Here is an 18714-nt window from a genome sequence, read left to right on the forward strand (position 1 = left end):
TGGGCTTGCAGAGTTGTGTATTTACAGTTTCAGTAACAATGTAACTTTGGAAACGAGATAGTGAGCACTGTCTGAAAGCTCAGGCACGTCTGCTTTAGACCTTCTGAATGCAACAAAATAAATTAATATGAATACATAAAAGGCCATTCTCTGAGGAATAAATTGAAGCACTAAGGGACTCCTACATTTATTTTAAAACTTGAAGATAGACTTTTCTTTCTTTTTTTTTCATACGACTTTATTTCAGCTAAACTGACAACATGCGCTGGGGAGCAGGACCTCCAATGCTCCATGGGGATAGAAATATAACATATTTTATTCTTTAGTACTAGAACAGGCTTGAGATGTTTTATATTTCAATTGTTTTCTGTAAGTCTGGTACATGCATAAATTTGGAACTCCCAAAAAGTGTAAAAAATTAAGGGGTAGCATAAATATTAGAGTTTACACAGCTTCTTTTTAAATAAAGAATCTTGATTTGTTTACGGAGATATTGAGCATCAAAAAGATTTAGTAGGAGTTGTCACAAATTAAAATACAAGGTATATGACATTTATGAATGCATTATTTTTAAATTAATCTCTTACATTAATTATATAATTTTAGTTTTGGAAGTAGGAGGTGAATAATATGCTATTAGACAATTAATTACAACTACGTATGAGTATATTTTTGTATTACTTACCTATTGCTGTGTAACAATATCACCACAAACTTAGCAACTTAAAGACGAAACACACTTGTTATCTCACAGTTTCTGTAGGTCGAGTCCAGGCACAGCTTAGCTGGTGCTCTGCAAGCCAAGAGTCAAGGTGTCAACCAGAGCTGAGTTCTCATCGGAAGGCTTGGCAGGGGGAGGAACTGCTTCCCAGCGCACACGGTTGGTGGCAGCATCCAGTTCCTTGCTGGTTGTTACCCAAAGGCTGCCTCTGCATAGGGCAGCTCACAGCATGGCATCTTGTTTCTTCACAACCAATAAGGGAGAATGTCTCTTAGCAAGACAGCTGTGACAGTCTTATGTAATAGCAATGACATCCCACAACCTCTGCCATATTCTTTCAGGTAGAAGCCAGGCACAGGTTCCACCTAACAGGGAAAGGAAGTTATGAAAAGGCATGAGAGCCACGAAATGCGAATCATGGGGATCACCTTAGAATCTGCCACACTTTGCATAATTTTAATTTTTTATTTTATACAATAGCAGAAACCAAGCACTCAATATATCTTTCACCAGATATAATAGTATTTTCTTGTCATTTGTCTTCAGCCTTTTTGAGCTGAATATTGCTGAGCTATATTTTTCTTCTACATCTCATAATACACTCTGAACATTTTTCTTACTTAGCACAAGTTGGCACACAGCCTCCTGGATGGCAACCTATCTACAAATAAAGCTTTATTGCAGTACACCGCTCTTATTTATTTGCAAATTGTCTATGGCTGCTTTTGTACTACAAGGGCAGAGGTGAATGGTTTCGACAGAGACTATATAGTTTCCAAGCCTGAAATATTTACTTTCTGACTCTTTAAGAAGAAGTTTACCAATTCCTATTTTGCATTATTACATTTTGTATTCTTAATTTATTTTGTAGTAGTGTAACTGAAATAGGACAAACTGATATCAGGGCAGTTCTTTACTGAAATCACCGACCTTTTGTTCTGAACCATTTAAGCACCTACAATGTCTTTAACACTGGTAGCCAAAATAAATCCTGGTGTTTACCCTTTTTGAACTTAAACTGTATGTTGACTGCACATGGAATGACTATAAATGACAGTTAAGTTTGCAAACTCATCCTAGAAAAAGTGCTACATACCTCATTGCTGAATATCACTATGGTCACCTTCAAAGTACTCCCCTTGGGAAGCTATGCACCAATGTCATTGCCTAGTCCACCCTTCTAAGCAATTTTGGAACTCTTTTTCTGGAATCGTCATCAGAGCTCTTGTATTATACTTGATGTCCTGAATGTCATCAAAATGTCTTCCTTTCAATATTTCCTTTATCTTCAGGTAAAGAAAGAAGTCATTGGGGGCCAAGTGAGTGAGTAGGGAGGGTGTTCCAATACAGTTATTTGTTTACTGGCTAAAAGCTCCCTCACAGACAGTGCTGTGTGAGCTAGTGCATTGTCGTGATGCAACAGCCATGAATTATTGGCGAAAAGTTGTCATTTTCGTCTTTTTCACGCAGCCTTTTCAGCACTTGCAAATAGTAAACTTTGTTAATTGTATGTCCAGTTGGTACAAATTCATAATTAATAACCTCTCTGATATCAAAAAAGGTTAGCAACATCAGTGCAACAAGTTCGCGAACTTAATTGTCAGACCTCGTATATAATGTGCAAATATTTATGCAGATGTAAAATATGGACAAGGCTTAAGTTGTCCCCAGTGTTCCCTTGCTTTAGTCCATATTTTCCTGTAGCCAGAATGAACTTTCTGATAGGAAAATCTGACCACGATATATCCTTGCTTAAGATCTTGCTGTGGTCTCTAGTGATCTTAACATAAGGTCCAAGCTCCTTAACTTGGACTATGAGACCTTCAGTGATCTGCCGCTGCTCAGTCACTTTAGCCTTATCTCTTCTGATCCTCTCACCTCCTTCCTCAAGATTTATCACTCTAAGCTTTTAATTCCATCAAAGTACCAATCTCTTACTTCTCTCCAGGCCTTTGCTTAAGTTCTTTCTTGCTGTCTCTTTTTATCCCTCTTTTTCTGTTAATCATCTTTAGGGTCTTCACTTAGCTGTGTCTTCCAGAAAGTCTTCCTTAACTGTTGCTTTTCTTCCCTTCACCCCCACTTAGTATTCTTTCTATATACTTCTATAGTATTCCTTATTTACCTTATCATGGCACTTATTATACTTTATGGAAAATACCTGATCACGCATCTTATTCTGTAGACTGTAAGCTCTGTGGTCATGGGAACCAAGTAGGGGCTTAACGAATAAATGAATGCATGAATGAATTAGTGATTTGAAAGCCTGGCTAAAAACAATTAATTTATAGTGGTAAGAGATAGGTAGTCATGGAGTTTTTTTGAGCATGAAGATGTATTATGAAGGATATACTGCAGGAATAAAGTAAAAACTTGAAGTGATGGAAATACTTATTGTCCTAATCCAAATGTGAGATGATGTTAAGTTACTATACTTTTAAGACTTTCAGTGTAAATTTACTACCGTAGTTTGGTGGGATGACAGCACTAACTTTTCTACTTCTGTATTTCATTATATATATTGTAATTGTTTAACTTAACTATGCTTACACTGTTCTGATCCGAAATGCCATTTTCCCTCTTTTAATAGATCCCTCTCAAAATTGATTTCTACTTTCCTGCTATTTAAATGTGTGGGAGATAGAGAGATGGGAGGTAGAATGATTCCCAGATTTTTGGCCTGAGAAAGTTTGGAGTCAGGTGAAGTCAGAAAGGAGAATGAACAGGTATTGAGGTAAAGTCAGGAAAGGGGGAGAATGCACAGATACTGACGTAAAGTAATGAGTTCTGTTTAAACATAATGAATTTTATGTTCCAAGTAGTTCTACCTAGTAGACAGTTGAAGATGTGGGTAATAAATTTAGCCTAGAGAAAAATATTTGGGATTTATCAATGTTATTTAACTAATGTTTTATTTAGTGTATTTTTTAGTTGAAGTTATATGCATGTGTTAGAATGCCCAGGTTTATAAGACCCTCAAAAGTCCATAGATGGAACTGTAGGGGGTTTCTTAATTCCTTGGAATTACATGCAAATTTGTGTATGTGTATATTTTTAGAGTAGCATATATAACTTGCATCAAATTCTCAGAGTGGTCTGAGACTACCAAAAAAAGTCTAAGAACAACTAAAGGAAAAAAAAAGCAAGTCAAAATCTAAAGCCTAGGCACATCAATATTTAAAGGATAGATAAATGAAAATAAGCCCATTTAAAGGGTTAAGATCATAGCTTCGGGAATCAGATGCCTAGCTTCAAGTCATGGCTCTGCTATTTACTAGCTGTGTCACCTTAATAAGCAAGCTGTTCACATTCTCTGTGCCTTAGTTTCTTTACCTATAAGATGAGGATTGATAACATTTATCTTATAAGATTATGAGGATTAAATGAGCTAATGCTTGAGAAATGCATTGCACCGTGTTTAATATATAGTTAGCAGTCAATAAGATTAGCTACTTGCTATTTTGAATAGGATGCTGAGTCCCTCAGGGTTGGTAACTAGCCCGAAGTGAGAGAAGGAAGGCAAAAGTTTAAGTTCTATTTCCACAATTGAAGTTAGACACGTCCTTTCAGGCCCAAAGAACTAGCACAGCTACTTACTCATAACTCTGCCATCCTTGACTGTTATCGTGAGTCTGATGTAGAAAAGGGAGGGAGACCTGGAATAGATTGTGTAAACATCTGAAATAATAATGATAGGGATAGCTAACATTTCCAGAAAAGAGATTGAAAATGAATACTGACCAGCCCCCCAAAACACTAGATTCTACCTCTTTGAAAGGTTTTTTGAGGGGTAGATGGGGCTAGAATGAAACAGAGCACGATCCATGAAAACCACACTTGCCATCTACTTGGAAGCCACCATAACGTCGTAGGCTACAAGCAGAAGGCTTAAATAGACTAGATCAGAGTAAGGCTAGGGACATCTCTCAGCCGACACCAGGCAGCCAATTATGTAAGTTGATTTCTGCCACTTTTCTTTTTCCCTGCTCTCCCAATAACAGAACTAGAACTTGGAAAGGAATGTGGGGGAAGAGGTATTTTAGAACTCTTCTTTCCTTTAGAACCCCTCTGCACACTAAGACCTTCAAGCCACCTGTTTAAGATGCACTTCACAAGGGAGGAGGAAAAGCTTTGCATTGAGTATTCAAGTTGTATTCTTGACTATTCCAAGTGTTAATAACTGAAACTGGTGAGAAATCAAGGAATCAGTTCTAGATGTCATTAAGATACGAGAAAAGAAAGATTTTCACAGCATTGTGCAAAGTAGTGACTAGAAAAGTATAAAACTGTTTCATATTTATATACCAAAGAATTGAGAGCTCTGTATTAACTTTTTACATATATGAAGAATAGCTGAAGAAACTGGGAGCAAGGAGTGTCTTAAAAATGGGGGATACAAGTGGGGAACGAGAGGGTTGTTCCAAGAAGAAAATTGTCCATGGTAATAGCTGCGATAGACAAATAAAATGAGGTAAAGACTTGAAAGTGTCCAAGAAATTAGACAATTAGAAAATCATGGGTGACATTAGAGCAATCTGAATGGGATGATAGGGGCAACTCTTTTGGACTTTGATATTAAGGAAAATTGATATTCCTATTTTACTATCCACTAGGCTTCATTCTTCCCTTGGTCGCATAATGAACAAGAGTAATTCCATTTACATATGACAGCCTATCAGATATTTGAGGACAGCTCTCCTGTATCATTTGGGTCTCTTTTTCTTCTAGCTAGATACCTCATTTCCCATGCTTTAGAATCCCTTTACTATCCTGGTCACTCCATTCTGAAGATGCTTTAGTTTGTGTAAATACCCAAATGGAATATATCTTTGTCAGTCTGGATGACTACTAGAATAGAACAGGACAATCATCTCTCTCAACCTAGGAATTAGACTATTAATTCAGGCCCAAACTACATTTGCTTTTTGGCAGTTCTGTCGCGTCATTATCATTTTTGCTTGCCCAGTGTTATGGGGATTCACTAAATAGATTAATTAAATGCTTATTGTACAACCTCAAAATTTGTTTCACAAAATTGGTAATTTTCCGTTTGAAGAGCTTAGTTTTTTGCTAATCCCTAAATAGATAGACGATGTTCTTCCTCCTATTAGTTTTTTGTGCCTCATAGGGATCTTTGAAAAAGTAGGGTTGATGATTATTATAGTGTGTGTGTGTGTGTGTGTGTGTGTGTGTGTGTGTGTGTGTGATGATAGGGTATGTTTTCAGCCAAATCTTGACTGATTTACAAGGCAAGATAGATTTTTCTTTGTTGTTTTTCCCTTAATTAATTCTACAATTATTTACTCGTATGAGGTGTGATAAAAAATATATGGTGAATGTTTAAATTTTTTAAAAATTACACTAAAAGACACATTGCCATTAATCCCCTCAAACTACTCTCCTTCACTGCCTGCTTTTTATCCCATCGTTCTTGCTACTTTCTGAAGCAGTTTTTGAAGTCCTCTTTCCTGAGTGTTTTTAGTTGCACTGTCGTGGCTGCCTCGATGTCCTGAATCGATTCAAAACGTTTACCTTTTGTCACGTCCAGCACGACAAGAGTTGTGTGAAGCGAGGAGGGCGGCACAAGGTTAAGAAAGACAGTAAACAAGAGTAGAGTGCAAGTGGGGCCGAGGGACTGTAGCCTCAAGGACTGAGCCAGGAATCAGGCCAATGCATGGCTTTTATTAGTTAGGTGTGGAAGTAAAAGAAATGAAGCTTGTCAATCTCAAGATCTGTGAATCCCATACATTAAAATAGGAAACTGATTTAAGCCAATCACCCTTACCTGCAGGAAGCTGAACCATAAGTCCCAGGATAAGTACTTCACCAAGGGGTAAGATCTTTATGCATATGAATAGATGGAGAGCACATCATTGAGTCACTTCCCCTGCAGGTTGTGGGAAGGAATGCAGCCACAGAGGCAGAGGCTCTCCTTCGCTGGGGGAAGATGGGGGATGTGCCCACCTCTGTCGACCCCGCGAGTTCCCCAGATGGTCCCCACATGGCTGTGTCTTGCTTGGGTTGTCCCCCGCCCCGTGGGGAGTTGTACCTGTCTTTGACTAGCAAGCCATCTTTCTGGAGCCAAACAGGGAGACGTAAGGTGTAAGCACAAAGGTGAAGCAAAGTCCCTGAAAGGATCCGTCTCACAGACTCTCCTTTCTTTAGAGGCAAGTATGAGGAGACAGACAGGTAGGCTGCTGCATGGCAACAACTTTCATGGTCATTTTGACTTTGGGAAAGAGCCAGAAATTGTACGGTGCCATATCCAGTGAATAAGGTGGATGAGGACACACCATAATGTTTTTATTTGACAGAAATTGCCATACCAGAAGCAATGTGTGACATGGAACCTTTCCCGTTGTGATCACAAAATACAGTGAATGCTACTGCCGAGTGCCATCCAATGGAAAGGGAGAGATCTTCAATATGGGAAGTGGCGTGTCAAACCTTACTAACAGTGTGTGACAAGTTTCAACTTGTTTGGTGCTGTCAGTCAGGTGTGAGCTACAGTTGAGAAAAGGTATATTTTAAAGTGTTGTATAAATCATCCTCCATCATGACAACATTCCATGTCACACATAGCTTCTGCTATATGGCAATTTCTGTCAAATAAAAACATTATGGTGTGTTTTTATTCACCAGATCTGGCACCGAGCGACTTCTGGCTCTTCCCCAAAGTCAAAATGATTCAGGACATTGAGGCAGCCATGACAGCGCAACTAAGGACACTCACAAAAGAAGGCTTCCAGAACTGCTTCAGAAAGTGGCAAGAACCATGGGATAAGTGTGTTAGAAGTAAGGGGGAGTATTTTGAGGAGGATTAATGGCAATGTGTCTTTTACTGTAATAAATATTTTTAATTTAAACATTTACTGTAGTTTTTTTTATCACACCTTGTATTCATTCTCAATGTTGATAATTTGTGTCTTGTTCCTTTTTTCTTGATCAATGTAGATGGAGATTTATCAATCAGTTTTATTGATCTTTTCATAAATCAGCTTTTGACATTACATTTTTTTCTTGGTCCAGGTTTTCATTAATTGATTTTTTCCTCTTCATTATTTCTTTGCATCTCCTGTGTTTTAATTAATATATGAACGTATCTGTCTAGCTTTTTACAATGAAACTTAGCCTAAAACAAAAAAAGAAACTTAGCTCATTGTTTTGACCTATATGATTTTCTAAATAAGACTATGTATTTTCTTCTATGGTCTGTTTTAGCTCTTCCTCAAATTGTGTCATACATTGTATTTCTATAATCATTTACTTCAAAATATCTTCTAATTTTCTTTTTTATTGATTTTTTTTATCTATAGTTATTTAGAAATATATATGTTGGGGTGGGGGGTGGGAGATGAGGGTAAGGGGGATTAAATATATGGTGATGGAAGGAGAACTGACTCTGGATGGTGAACACACAATGGGATTTATAGATGATGTAATACAGAATTGTACACCTGAAATCTATGTAATTTTACTAACAATTGTCACCCCAATAAATTAAAAAAAAAAAAAGAAATGTGTATGTTGATTTGAAGATATTTGGAGTTTTTCTAAAAATCTTTTTGTTATTGAATTCTAGTTGAATACCATTGTAATTTGAGAACGTATTCTGTAAGATTTTAATGTTTTAAAGTACATTGAGACTTGTTTATTGGATTAGCATATGGTTTATCTTGGCGCACATTCTAGAGATGCACTGAAAAAGGAAAGTATTCTGGAACTATATGATGTAATCAGATTAAGGGTTAATGGGCTTGTTCAGATTTTCTATTAATGATTTTCCTCTTTAGTTCTTCTGTCAATTACTAAGAAATGTATGATAAAAATCTCCAAGTATAATTTATCTCTTTCCTTAGTTCTGTCAAGTTTGCTTTAAACAGAAATTCAAAGAAAAACATAATTTATCCACATACATACATATATACTATGTATAAATACATACATACAAAATCACAGTTTTATAGTTTCCCATGTATTTATCACTGTTTGTATTCTTTATTCCTTCCTGTAAGTACAAGTTATTATGTTACGTCATTTTCCTTTAGCCTTTAGAGACCTGTAATACAAGTCTGCTATCCATGAATTGCCTCAGTTTTTGCTTATCTGAAATTAGTATTTTACCTCAATTTTTGGTTATGTTTTTCAAACTTAGAACTTTTGGTTAAGTTGGGTTTGTTTTCAACTCTTTGAATATAATCGTTTCTTCCAGCCTTCCTTGTTTCTGGTGAGAAGTCAATTGTTCATTGTATTACTATACCTTCGTATGTCATGTGTTATTTTCCCCTGCTGCTTCCAAGATTTACTCTTTTTGTTTGTTTGTTTTTTATTAAACTTATTGGGGTGATATTGATTGGTAAAATTATATAGGTTTCAAACGTACAATTCTATAATACATCATCTATATATTGCATTGTGTGTTCACCACCCTGAGTCATTCTCCTTTCATCACCATATATTTGATCCCCTTTACCCTCATCTACCACTGCCTCCTTCCCCCTTACCTTCTGGTAACCACTGAACTGTTGTCTGTGTCTTTGAGCCTTTGTTTTTCTTGTTCATTTGTTGCTTTCAGTTTTATATCCCATATATCAGTGAAATCATACGGTTCTCAACTTTTTTTTATGAGTTCTTTTGCTTAGCATGATAATCTCAAAAATCTATCCATGTTGTCACAAATGGAAGTATTACACAAGATTTACTCTATCTTTGTGATTTAGCAATTTAACTATGATGTTCTTAGATTTGGTTTTCTTCACATTTATTCTAGTCATTTTCTTCACATTTATCTAGTGTTTCTTGGATCTGTAACTGAATATTTTCATCAAATTTGGGGAATTTTTGGCCATCACTTTTTTAAGTATTGTTTCTGCCTCATTCTGTCTTGCAGTGTCTAGGACTCCAATTAAACATTTGTTGGACTTTCTATATTGGTCCACACGTATTTGGTGTTCTGTTCAGTTTTCTTACTTTTCTCTTCTTCAGATTGCATAATTTATGTTGCTCTGTCTTAAGGTTTATTATTTTTTTCCTTCCTCCATCTTTATCTACTTATGAGATCACCAAGTAAATTTTTCATTTAATCATGATTTTAAGCTCTAAATATCATCTGGTCCATTGTTAGAGTTTTCATTTCTAAGTTGATACTTTGTCTATTTACTTATTGATACCATATTTTCATTTAATACTTTGTACTTTTCTTTAACCCTTTGAGCACATGTATGATAGCTGCTTTGAAGTCTTTAAATCCAACTTTGAGTCCATTTGGATTCAGTTTCTGTAGGTAGTGTTTTCCTTAGTGTGGGTAATATTCAGTAATTTGTGGTTAAAATCTGAATTTTGAAAATAATGTATTATAATGACTCTGAATTCCATTATGTTTTTTTCTGAGGATTTCTAATTTTTTGTTTTAATAAACAGTTAACTTGCCTGGGGTTAAATTGTTAACTCACTTCAGTATACTATGCAGCAGATAATATTTCTGCCCAATTTTTCCAGTTTTCAGATGTTGCTTTTTTTAGCCTGATCACACTGGGTTGTCCCATGCCATCACAAAGTTTACTCAACAGCCAAATATTTGCGCAAAATTTATACTCAGATTTTGGACTCACACTTTCTATGATCCTCAACTTTGAGTTCTGTCCTTTGGTATCTCAAGTCAATAGACTCAGCTTTCTATTATACAATACTCTGCTCTCAGATTTGGAAAAGCATACCTTCAAAGGAGCAGCAAATATGCAAATTTCACATTATAGAGTCCTATTCTCTTTTTTCCTGCTTGCTGTCCAAGTCATGCATAGCTTAGTGGTCAACCATGGATTTGAGCATAGTTGGTAAAACTTTCTGGAGCTCTCTTCCAGAAAATTTCCCCTAAATGTTCAGCTGTTTTGACAGTACTGAACCCTGTATTCTGCCACCTCAACCTGGAAAAGATGTGAGTCAATGCCACCAGAGTTAAGGGAGGTTAGGAACACTCTTAGGCAAAAAAAGACATAATCTTGAAACTCTTACATGTCATGATCACTCTTTCTAAAGGAAACTGCTGTAGTTGTTGCCTGCTTTTTATTGCTTTTCAATGCCTTCAAATAATTATTTTTTAATGATATTTTATCCAGGTTTTATGATTATAGCTGCAAGAGATTGATTAATGCACAGTGCTAAGTTCAAACTTCCTTATGAATATTTTTTAATAGTAAGATTTTTACAAATGTTAGTGATATCTAGCATAGTATAGGAATTCAATTACCATATTTTGCCATGAATAATGTGCACTTTTTTGCCCAAATTTGTGAGGGAAAAATAAGGATGCGCATTATACATGGGCAGTACTAATTCCATATCTATGTAAATGTTTTTAATTCTTTTATTTATGCTTATGAGTTAAAATTGTAACTCTAGAAATCAATAATGATATCCGTATGCACAATAATACCCTAGAATACGATAATCGGTTTTGTTGAACTTACGATGAACTTGCAACAACAGAGTTCTTGGCCTTCTATGATACATAAATGTCATAAATTTGTTATCGGTGCATAGAATTTCTTGTACTTTTTATCTGTTCTTGTGTTTTGTAATTATTTGTTACATAAAATTTCTTGTACCATAATGTTAAAAAATAAATACTAAAGTTCCTTTATATACAAAGAAACAAGTACCTAAATGTAAACAAATAAAAATTTGAATAAAAAAATTAAAATGAAAGATTTTTTCCCCTGAAACGTTGGGCAAAAAATGTAGGTGCTCTTTATACATGTACACGGGAGCACATTACACAGCAAAATACAGTAATATTTGTTGAATAAATTAATAATGGTTACCCTCTGTTTAGATAATGCAATAAATTTACCTTTGTCTCTTGTCTTTGTGTTGTGTTCAAAATATTAAAGAAAAGAAAGCTGATATAAAAGTATAGGCATGTAGCTATCAGTAATTTTAAGAGAATAAAGATATATTCAAGTTGTCATTCTGTCACAGAATCTCAAACATATAACACATTTTTGTCTAAAAAACCTGAGTCATCATTTCTTCATTAAAATTCAGAAAAAAGGAAGGATGAGGGAATAGTAAAAGGTAAAAGGAGTATTTATTAGGAAAACATTTAGTACAAATTTAGTAACTATCAAATTTAAATCTTTGATTTTAGATTATTACTGAATTTAAAACTCAAAACCAGAATGTAGGAATAATACTATTTTTACAAATATAAATATTAATCATCAGGCTACATACACTAAGTGCTTTATTATTGTGATGTAAAAGAAATGAGGTGTGAGTTTATAAACTGGTTGGTTGTTAGTAATGGCCATTTTAGCGGTGCAGTGCCTGGGAATATCCTAGTAAAGAAAAAAATTTCTGATTCCTTTGATATAATCATACATAACTCTGTAAATTTTGTAGCTAATAGAGGAGGAATAGTAGATGGAGAATGATTTGGAATCCGAAAGACTCTATTAAAAGTATCGACTTCCCACTGACTACCTGGTTTCATAGCCTATCTAACTGTACCTCCAGAAGATACAAATATTGCCCCACCTCATGTACTTGTTTTAAGGAGAAAAAATTATAAAACCAGCTGAGTGTGCTTGGTATATGGTAGTGTTCTGACTAATTTTTTTCTTTTTTACAGAAGAGGATAAATATAATATTTATTCTCCTTTGCTCTTCAAGTATTTCCTGGCAGAAGGAATCATCAATGGACATACTTTGTTGGTTGCATCTGCAAAAGAAGAGCCAGAGAAAATTTTACAGGTATAGAATATAGTATATTCTATGCATTCAATATTGCATTTTGAACATTTTATGAAAATATATTGTTTATATATGTAAATGAGATAATATGTTTGTATACATACTAATTATATTTAAATGCCCTAGTGGGACATACTATATTTTTTTCTCAAAGAAAAGTATCAAATATATTTGCACATATAGTTTCATTTTTAAATATATTAGTGTTATTGACAATTGTTTTAAAACATGTCAGAAATGGGGAAAATATGAATAAGCTATTAAAAACTGGCAATAAATATATTGTTATAGTCATGATAATAAAAGAACTCTGTAAAAAGTTAGGTAAAGAAAAACAATTACAGATAATAATTAGATACTATATTATTAGTATCCCAAAGGTATAAATCAGAAGAAAGGTACAGAAATTAGAAGTACTCATTTATTAATACTATTTTGCTTTGAGAATGCCAGAAATTACTCTCTTCCAAGCACTATGCAATAATAAAATATGGAATTGAGATACTATATCTTTTTTAAGCCAAAGCACTCTGTTACCTCAGAGAGGACAATTCTGACTTTCAGAATTCTTAATTTCTTTGTCCAAAACAGAAACTCAATTTAAGCTATTGTTTGAATAGAATTCATAATCTAAAATTATTTTTCCCATAGGATTTTTTCATTTCTGTGCATAGTCTGTCAAATGGCAAATGACTAAGTCATTTATAAATAATTTATAGCATAATAAATACTAATTTACAATAACTATCAATAAATACCAACAAACTTCTATGCCATGCATAAAAGTCACTGTAATACTGAGCTCAAATCTAACATGATTTTTTTCGTGTGGATCAGACTCTGCTTATTAAATAATACCATCATAAAATCCCTAGGAGAACTCTTTGTATAATTTTCCAAATGACTTCCTTCATTCTTATTTCTGCTGTTTAGCTTCCCTGATATTTTCTTGATGTTTTTCTCTTTTGTTCCTTTTCCTGGCCTTAATCTTCTAGGTCAGTTTCTGCACAGTACTGTACTTGCTAGGATCAGTGTGGAGTAAGGCCAAAATCATTGTCGTAACGTAACGAAGCTATACAAGTTCTTCATAGCACATTCCACAAAAGACTGAGACTAAGATTATATACCACACAGTTTTGTAGCCATATAGAAAATACAACTACTTACCAGATCAGGAGCAAGAAGGCCTATTTTTGCTTTTTAAAATAAAGTGTTTTATTTTACCGTCTTGCCTCCACCAACCTAGAAACCAATGTTAAAACCTAATATATATACTTCCACATTTTGCTTTGGAGGACTACATTTTTTTTTTTGAAAACTAATCCTTGACACCTTTCTGAGGTACCTTGAATTCATACACGTTACTGTTAAAATCACAGTATACTTTACATATCTTCTTTGGATTATGTGAAGGATTTTGAAGTTATAAAAGAAATACTACTTTTTCATCAGGCTTTCTGAAAATATTTGGTCATCTATGCAACTAATTAAATTCTGCAAACATTTATTCAGAGATAAATTTTAAGGTATAGTAGAAAAAAATACAGAAGTAGAGCCAAAAAATATACTCTTAAAAAGTTGCACGTTGGACCAAGATTGATTAATAAGACCCAAATTTTTCCTCGTGTCCGAAACAACTAAAAACAGAACCAAAAAATGAAACAACAGTTTTTAGTTCATTGATCATCATAAAATAAAGGACAGTGGTTCCTGAGATGTGTCCTATAACTTTCCTGGCTTACGCATACAAGGTTTCCAGACAACCTTAGGAGACAGCACTAGGAGTGCCAAGTTATGACCTTGTTACTAGTGTCATGTGAAGCCTAAGTATGGTTTAAGGAGATATGTGTGGTTACCAAACTGGCAAGGGGTGGACTTGTGATGGTTAATTCTATGCATCAACTTGACTGGGCCATACGCTGCCTGGATATTTGATCAAACATTATTTTGACTGTACCCGTGAGGGTATTTTTGGTTGAGATAAACATTTAAATTTGTAAACTAAGTGAAGCAGATTGCCCTACCTAAAGTGAGTGTGCCTCATCCAATCGATTGAAGGCCCAAATAAAACAAAAAGGCTGACCCTCTCTTGTGTAAGAAAGAATTCCTCCTGTCTGATTGATTGCCTTTGAACTTGGCCATCAGCTTTTTCTTGCCTGTGAATTGAAACTGAAACATCAGCTCTTCTTGAGTCTTGAACCTATCAGCCTTTGGATTGGAAGTACACCATTAGTTCTCCTGATTCTAAAGCCTTTACATTCAGACAGGAATTATACCATCAGCTCTCCTGCTTCTCCAGCTTCCTGACTCACCCAGCAGATCTGGGGTCTGTTGTCAGCCTCCGTAATCATGTGAACAAATTCCTTGTAATAAATCTTATTGTGTGTGTGTGTGTGTGTGTGTGTGTATATATATATATATATATATATATATGTGTGTATATGTATATGTATATGTACACACATATATATGCACATATATGTGTGTGTGTCTGTGTGTGTTTGTGTATCTGTGTAGATAGATCACATTTTATATATATGTACTTAGGTATGCATCGTAAGTACATATATATATAAAATGCATACATTTTTATATATACTTATGTATGTGTATGTATATATGTGTATGTGTGTGTATATATATACTTACATATATGTGTATATATACATATATACACACACATACATACATATATACATCCTATTGTTACTGTTTCTCTGGAAAACTCTAATACAACTTTACTGAAAATATAAAAATTACATTTGAAACTGACATAAGGCATTTCACATTTATTTGTTAATCTCTATTAAATGATCATTACCTCACATCCTATATCTTGATCAGTTTTCCAGGTAGAAAGTACAATGATCTTCCCACCTTTTTGTTTTCCTGCCTCTAAAAATATTTTTTTTAATTATGTATCTACTTGTGTACTATGTTATCTAAAAATTAGTTATGAGATTATTTATTTGCAAAGGATTTTACTGTAAATATTGCCTTTTTAGTTAAAGACTTTTATATCAGTCTTTTAAGTGAAGTGTATCCAACAGAATCTAAATAACAGCAGTTTGATGTCAGCATCATTATTTTTAGAAGTAAATACATAAGCAAGCTCTTCTTTAAATCTGGAAATTTTACATCAGTCCTTTTTTCCTCTAATTCATATTTTTTTCTTCCACTCCTCTTAGGATTTTTGTCTGAATGTAATGTTTTGTATTCAAAATATTAATAACCATGTGATGGTTTTGCTGTAACAAAAAAATTCATATTTAAATTTATTTTAAACTTCTTGTCTCAAAAGACTGTTAAAATATTTCTTCTCAATTCAGTCATTACAATTCATGTTGCATGCAGTGTATCAATAGACAAAAAAAATTCACACTACATTGCTTTATTAAGACGTATTAGTAGATAAATATTGCTAGAATGGGATGGGATTCAGCATCAATTCTATTCATATTTTTCAATTTTGCAGATTGAGCTTTCATAATTGAGGAAAAGAGAATAGGAAGAGTTTTGTTATTGCAGTGTCCCTCAATTTTTAAACTTTTTCTGTATATATACACAAAAATCACACAATGTTATCATAAATTATTTTAAATTATTTGTCTGGTCTATTAGGTCCACCGAAAACTTAGCTGAAAACAATGAAAAAAAATGATTTCCCCAGTTGGTAGAGCATTTAAATTTTCTGTACCAAAAAGGTATTTTGAATTGTCTCTTTGGTGCTCTGGAGATTTTTATACCTGGGCATTGAGAAGTAAATCTTTCATTTGTAAAGTGAGAAAAGGGTGATTTGGGGAAAAAAAAGAAAAAAAAAGAAAGGAGGTGGGAAACAGGAACCTGCATTGGCACATTCTCTAGGATGTCAGTTTCCTCTGAGTATTTGTGAAAGTTGAAGTTCAAGGAATTGATTCCTTTAAAACTTTCATAATCATCTACCTCTTTAAAAGTCTTCATATAAAGACTCCCAGTTTTTGAAAATTAAAAGTAATGGAAACAAATCATCTTACCTGGTAAATACCAACATTTCTAAGTTTAGAGTACCATAGGCCTAATGATTAAATCCAAATATTGATGTAACCCAATGAACCTGTATTTAAGTCATCCTCCAAGTACCTTATTCTAAATAGTGTAACGCTAATTATCATTTATTTTATATCAATTTGAAAATAAGAGTATATTACTTTGGACCTCAAAGATGTGGGAATACTTTTAAGTTACTGCTGCTCCATAAAAAAAAATCTAAATGAAGGTTATCTCAGCCAAAAAAATGTTAAATCAGCCTTTTGGACTTAGAATTTCTTTTATGAAAATTATATCACATTACATGTAAATGCTGATTGTCTTATTGGAAGTAAAGAATTGAAAGAAACCATTAGTGATGTTTTCCTATTATCTTAAATATTATTTAAAAGATGATTACTTGAAATAAATTCCCAGTGATTGATATACCTGTGGGGGTTTTTCTTCCAAAGAAGTAATATTGGTTTCAATGTTGACAGATATTTTACTTCACTTTCCCATATTTGAATTTTTACTATCACTGAGATCCAATTTATAACAACATGCTAGTCAAGCTCCTGGTACTTAAATTCTTCTTATATTTCAAGGGAAATACAGATTAAAATGGTTTGATCATTTTAATGTCTTCAAGGTTTCTGTTGCTCTGGACTAGTATAGGTGTTTTCAACTGAAGAATGTATTCTGGTGTCATCAGATCTATTGTACTTTATCTTGTGCATTTAGAATATATTATCAAAGACATTATAATTGCTGCCACAAAAGTTAATTAGATTTACTTTATGTAACATTGCAGATTTGACAGTGCTGAATATATTTCATTCATCTATTAATAATGAGTAGCCTAGAACAAGTTGTTTTTATTGGATAGCAAGTTTGCTTTACATGACAATTAAGTATCTATCAATAATGTATTCAGTGATGTTAAATATTAATTTAGCAATAAAGTTGAGTGTGTGAGGCCCAGGAAAAATTTCTCTTCTTTGATTTTAATGCTGTTATTTGCTTTTAACTAAAACCTCTTGTATAGATGAGTAATGAAAGTAGTTAAAGGTTTTACATGCTAAATAATATGCTTACTTAACATTTCCCTACATAAAACAATTATTTAATGACTTATGTTTAAACTATTTTAATCTGATTATGTTCTTATATTTCATGCAGCTTTACTCTGAAAATACGTAGTTTTTGAGTTAATAGAATCTTTTTTACTCATCAGTAATTCTTAAATTCTCAATCTTGTCATTTTATATTTCTTACGTGTTTAATATTTAAAAGTAAAACAATATTTGATTTTAAAATTGTATGCCATTCTCATTTTTCTATTTAAAAAGTACAGAAGTATTGTTTTAACATATACATGTTTAATGTGGTCCAGTTAGTGTGCGTTTAGAATAGACTGAAATAGAAAATTATGGCTGATAAAAATTTTAATTATTCATATTCTTCATAACACCAGTGCATAGAAAAAGGTTTTAGTTTTTAGTATCTCTCTGAGAAGAATGAATAAAATATCATTTGTAATTTAAATTGAGATATTAAATGCTTGTATGGATAAATAGATTTTTCTACATATTCAGTCAGGGTTTCACTGTGCCAAACTCAGAGTTATACTTAAATCTTCATTTGTATCAACAAACACCCCGACAATGGCTGACCAAAACCAAGGCATTAACAGTGTTTAGAGAAACAGTATTGGGGGGAAATGCTGTAATTGCTTAGTTTTAATTTTATGATGTATGATTGGGGATTTCTGGAACCTGTAACCAAAGCAAATATTGCTAGTACAAGAAAAGGGAAAAGACAATCTTATAGACCATAATTATCTTAAAACTGTATATAACTAAAAGACAAGTAAAGGATAAAAAGCCCATCAGCTGCCTGTGGTATATTATATAACCACCCAGCAATTTATCCATCATCTTTTGAAAACATATTCGTGCCTATTATAGTCAAAGCTCCTTCAGGAAGTCAGCATTAAGATGTAACGCTGAAAAAGTACACCCCTTAGAAAATCCTATAGAACAATATACATGATGTAGTTCAAGCTTTTAAAAACACATATGGTAAGTATTTTTCAGTTCAATGTTTTATCTAAGACAATTTCCTTAATCATCTGAAATATAGTGGTAAGTATTCTCCATGATAACTTTCTATGGAATAGTTTCTAAAATATCAAAAATTACATTTTTATGTTAAAATATTTAAACACTTATCAGTAA

General features: G+C 33.5%; 1 protein-coding gene across 4 annotated transcripts in view; it reads left to right on the forward strand.

Moving 5' to 3' along the window:
* The window catches only part of ELP4 (elongator acetyltransferase complex subunit 4), a 213965-nt gene that overhangs the window by 10118 nt on the left and 185133 nt on the right, over positions 1-18714 (forward strand). For 3 of the 4 annotated variants that reach the window (XM_019738520.2, XM_074336168.1, XM_074336166.1), the window contains exon 3: positions 12348-12469. In XM_019738520.2, the coding sequence (XP_019594079.2) occupies positions 12348-12469 (122 nt within the window). The remainder of the gene's footprint in view (positions 1-12347; positions 12470-18714) is intronic. The other variant, XM_074336167.1, reaches the window with a different exon arrangement.

This window comes from Rhinolophus sinicus, linkage group LG06, assembly GCF_036562045.2.
Source record: "Rhinolophus sinicus isolate RSC01 linkage group LG06, ASM3656204v1, whole genome shotgun sequence".
Taxonomy (NCBI): Eukaryota; Metazoa; Chordata; class Mammalia; order Chiroptera; family Rhinolophidae; genus Rhinolophus; species Rhinolophus sinicus.